This window comes from Physcomitrium patens, chromosome 1, assembly GCF_059467195.1.
Source record: "Physcomitrium patens ecotype Gransden chromosome 1, ASM5946719v1, whole genome shotgun sequence".
NCBI classification, from domain to species: Eukaryota; Viridiplantae; Streptophyta; class Bryopsida; order Funariales; family Funariaceae; genus Physcomitrium; species Physcomitrium patens.
This window is the reverse complement of record NC_143410.1, coordinates 23,428,284-23,432,719: the sequence shown is the minus strand read 5'-3', so window position 1 is coordinate 23,432,719 and position 4,436 is coordinate 23,428,284. Positions and strand designations below refer to the sequence as shown.

General features: G+C 45.1%; 1 protein-coding gene across 8 annotated transcripts; it reads left to right on the top strand.

Moving 5' to 3' along the window:
- Nucleotides 1-801: 801 nt before the first annotated feature.
- LOC112279450 (uncharacterized) lies at nt 802-4,226 on the top strand. 8 transcript variants are annotated; one of them, XM_024513935.3, is made up of 4 exons: nt 803-1,194; nt 1,551-1,619; nt 2,838-2,889; nt 3,012-4,226. In XM_024513935.3, exon 4 carries the CDS (start codon nt 3,064-3,066, stop codon nt 4,153-4,155), a length of 1,092 nt encoding a protein of 363 aa, XP_024369703.1. In that variant the 5' UTR covers nt 803-1,194; nt 1,551-1,619; nt 2,838-2,889; nt 3,012-3,063; the 3' UTR covers nt 4,156-4,226. The 8 variants fall into 8 exon arrangements, with proteins under 8 accessions (XP_024369687.1, XP_024369680.1, XP_024369703.1 ...); XM_090253947.1 differs by having other exon boundaries at nt 1,551-1,635; XM_024513919.3 differs by having other exon boundaries at nt 802-1,194; nt 2,838-4,226.
- Nucleotides 4,227-4,436: the final 210 nt, after the last annotated feature.

Sequence of the window (4,436 nt, the reverse complement as noted above, 5' to 3'; positions counted from 1 at the left end):
TGGAGACTTTGTTCTGATCGTCTTCCCTCATTGGACCAAGACTTGACCTCGTCTGAGTCTTTTCATCGTCCCCGTCAATCCCTTCATGTCCTCCAACTGTGCCCTTGTCCACGCCCAGTCAGACCGTGGGAACAACACTTTCTGTTCACAACGAACAGAATGTCCCATCCGTTGAATCCAAATACATCCATTGCCCCAACTCCTCGCTTCAGTCTTTTGCGTTTCATTTATGCATACTTTGGCTGACACTTCTTTTATTTACTTATACGGGTTTTTTTTATATGGTTTTTAAAGTGTGAGTTAAGAGAAAGGCTCCTAAATCGACCACGTCTCTATTACTGCATTATTCTTATTGGTAGAAACTATGGCAACAATCATTCAAAATAAATCAAAGTAATAACAATGAAAATAGTGACACGTTTACTGGCCACAATGTCACGTATATGTGGCCGATACTATTCAACTTGGAAGTTACTATTGGCTTGTGTTCCTCTCTCTTTCACAAATCAACCCCATGTTTTGATTACTATATTACTCCTCACGAGAGGTTTGCATTTTGAGATCCATTTGTCAAGACACTATTCGATATCAAATATAGGATGGTGCAATTATTAGTAGGGTCAATATGTGAAAAGCGACGTGTTGAGAATATACGAAATAAATCACAACCCCGCAGCAAATGCACTGCTCGTTGGGCTCCTCATATCATCCACTCAGTTACATCCGAATTGATTGGATGAGTATTTTGTCATCCTCAAATCTGCTGCCCGAGGAGGACGGCGCCTTCTTCTGCGGAGGAGATTGCGACGTCTTGTGAGCACTTGAAACTGGTGGAATCCCCGACGGCGCCTGTTTTGGAGAACCTCGATTCATGGGCCACGCAGTACATGCTCCAAATTTGCCATTAATATTGGGTCAGACAATAGACTGCTCACCAACCCAGCTGTTTCTACTTCAGATAATCGCCGTCTGGTTCTTCAGGCATCGCTACTTCTGTTTCCATCTGTTGCTGCTTCAGGAATCACTGTCTACTTCTTCACGCATCGCTACTTCTGGTTCGGTTGTGAATTCTCGTTATTTGGCGCGATGGTCTCTGCTTCATCAATGGCTGCGTCTCTGGTTCTACTGTGGAGTGTCGGTGGCGATGGCGGTTGCGCTCAGATGATGTGCCTCACCATGTTGTGAGCGAATAAGGTGCAATCTCAAAGGCCATTCTGGATTGTTTGTATAATTTTCCTTGAAGAGAATTGAGAGGCGTGGAGGATTGTGAGTGGAATTTCGCGTGGAGTGAATCGGAGAGATCGTTTGTTTAGAATCAGTGGTGAATTTTAAGTTCGAATGTCTTTTCAGTTTTATCGCCGAGCTTGTAGTCCAAGCTTTCATTATTCACTGCATCAGTGTAGGAGGAATATAAAACGTTTTTGGGCAATGGAATTTGTGGAGTGAAGCATGGCTCCAGCGCTGCTTTAGCTACCGCTAGCCAATGTAGTTAGTCTTAACGCAACCCTGAAGTTGCATTAATGGCCTTCTCTCTTCTCTTACGAGAACAGATTGTGCTCTACGGTTGCGAATTAACCACCACGAAGCATTCCCGTCTACGAACTTTTGTGAGATCGAGGGTATGGTGCCGACCTGGTACATTTTCCCCCTTTGTAGTACTCCCTTAGCATGCTCTTGCTCCGAATATCCTCATGAGTTTTCTCAAATCACAGATTCTGGTTTTTTTAACTAGTCTATTGTTAGTGTCCCCATTCTCTGTGTGCACGGTTTCTCCAGACAGAAGTTCGATAATTCCACTGATTTAATCTCGATCGAATCCCTTCAAAATTGCAGTTATTAGTCGAGAGTCCCAGCACTATCTTGTCCTGTTTCTTTTAGTGGACACAGTGTACATCGTGGATCCTCAATTTCTTCAGCGTTTGATTTCGTGAAAAATTTAGATAAACCATATTGGTGAGATTTAAAGTTCCTGTCTCTTTGAGCTTCTAAAAAGTGCAGAAGCTCGCTACAGCTAATCGTCATACCAAAATCTAAATTTAGATAAATTTGTGCGAGTTCTTGCCGGAACCTTTCGTTTTGTCTGGTTAACAACCGGGAAATGGAGCGATCGAGCCTAAATTCATCAGATTCAATCACTCAGGGAAACCATGCATCAAATTGTTTGAAAAAAATTAAAAGGAAAAGTAAAACCCAAAACCTATTTTATCTGGTTGCGACTGGAACAGATGTGATTTAGATACTAAATAGGTCAAGGTAGAAGAGGGTGCTGTCTTGACCCTTAGATAATCACACTGGATTTGAAGAGCCACTGCAAATCTGGGCAGCAGCCACTTTGGAATGACAATTAGCTGTAGTTCTGGGTTCGTGTACTAGGTCGTAGCATTGGTTTGTGGCGCTAGAGAAGCTGGTGTAGATTTTAAAGGGCAATGAAAATGTTGCTCCAGCTGCGTCCTCATCCCTTGCTTTTTTAAAGCATATCCATCTTGATGTAACAAAGAGAGACCCACCAGTTCGGACGAATTCAATGGGGGCAAATCTTCGACCAAGAATGAATTTGATTGCCGCTTGGAAGGGAATTTTTCAATACGTCATTCACGAATTAAGTAAAGGAGGTTAGTTATAACAGCTCAGTCGAGCATTCCAATCATTGAAAGAAACGCAAGAAAATTAGCGCCGTGCTCGGAATTTGTATAGACAACTGGAGGATACTTCCCTTGTAGCCATTTGCGTGTTATCCAATGGACTGTGAGCACAAAGTCTGTGCAATTACATCTGGAGCACTATGCAGGTTACATGTCTGACCAGTGAGATAATTGGTTGATTGTGCTATTCTCTAGGTTGGATAATGCCAAATCAGCGGAGTAATAATCAGTGATGGGCTGCTGGAAGGTGATGGATTTGAGGTTACGCTCGTGGTTGCCATGGATAGTCATGTTCGCGGCAGGGGTTATAGCCTACACCTACTACCAGTTTCTGAATCCACAAAACTGTGCGGGGTTTTACGTCTGCAGGCTTGCTGTAGAGAAAGCCAGCTTCCCACCTGTCGAATCCACAACAGAACCGATGACACCATCGCTAGATCAGTTCAAGCCGCTCTACAACGACACTCGTCGGATTGCGGTCTGCATAGTTGGTGGAGCCCGGATGTTCGAAATCACTGGACCCAGTCTACGAAAGCACCTCTTGGACGTTTTTAACAACACTGATGTCTTTCTACATTCCCCTTTAGATGCAGATAGCCACAAACTCACCCTTCTCGCTGGTCGCAACCTCCGCGTAGCCAAGATCTTCGTTCCACAAACTCTACCCGAGACGAAAATCATACAAGAAGTAATCACATCATGGGGATCCCCACGTGGGATGCAGGGACTCCTCCAGTACTTCAATCTCGTGGAAGGCTGTTACGGAATGGTGAAGAAGTACGAGGTTCAACGAAATTTCACGTATGACTGGATCATCCGCGCGCGCGCGGACGGGTACTGGAGCGCTCCAGTACCCGACATTTCGCAGCTGGATCCGAACTACTACTACGTCGCGGCGGGGAGCATGTTCCACGGACTCAACGACCGTTTCGGAATGGGCTCCTCGCACACCAGCCGCGCCGCGAACACGCGGTTGACCCTGCTGCCGGTGATGCACATGCGCGGCCTGCGCGGCCTGAACTCCGAATCCGCCTACAAGGCCCAGCTTACAGTCTCCGGAGTGCTATTCAAGCCCATCCAGGTTCCGTTTTGCATCGTAACGCTGCGGACGCCGCGGTGCCCGCCCCTACCGCGGGGATTGCTCCTCCTGTCCATGGCCTCGGAGGGCCCCATGAGTGGGGCCTATTGCCGCCCCTGTGACGCCGAGGTCAATGCGACGGCGTCAGCGGCAATCGTTACCGCCCGTGAGCGGGACTGGGACTGGCCCGGCATCGAAGGGGAGCGGGTCACCGTGTGTGACGGAATCAAGCCTTGGGCCCCGACTTGGCGACGGATCGCGGACGAAGTTTACAAACGAAACTTGGGACTGGACGAGGAAATTCGGGATTTTCAGTCGAGGTCGCGGGAAGAGTGTATTGAGGAGATGGAAGCATTCCAAAGGTTATGGGATATTTGGGATTCCCTTTCTCCGGAAATAATTTGCAACTCTGCTTTCCCTTTGAAGGGTTGGTAACAACTCCTGCATTAGTGATCACCTTGTATCACCTTGTTTATGTAATTATGCTTAATTTTTTATTTTTAAAATTTTTTCCTTTTATTTAGAATTTGTAGCAATTACAATCATTCATTCTATGAAAAAACTTTTCAAAATATTATTTTTAAAATACTAAAATTATAAATAATTTTTTTAAAATTTGGTTTTGCAAAAAATGAGAATCTCTTTTCATATTCAAGGATTTAAAATAAAGCATTTTTTAAAATTTAATATTTCAATGTAAGTCACTAAAAAGCTTG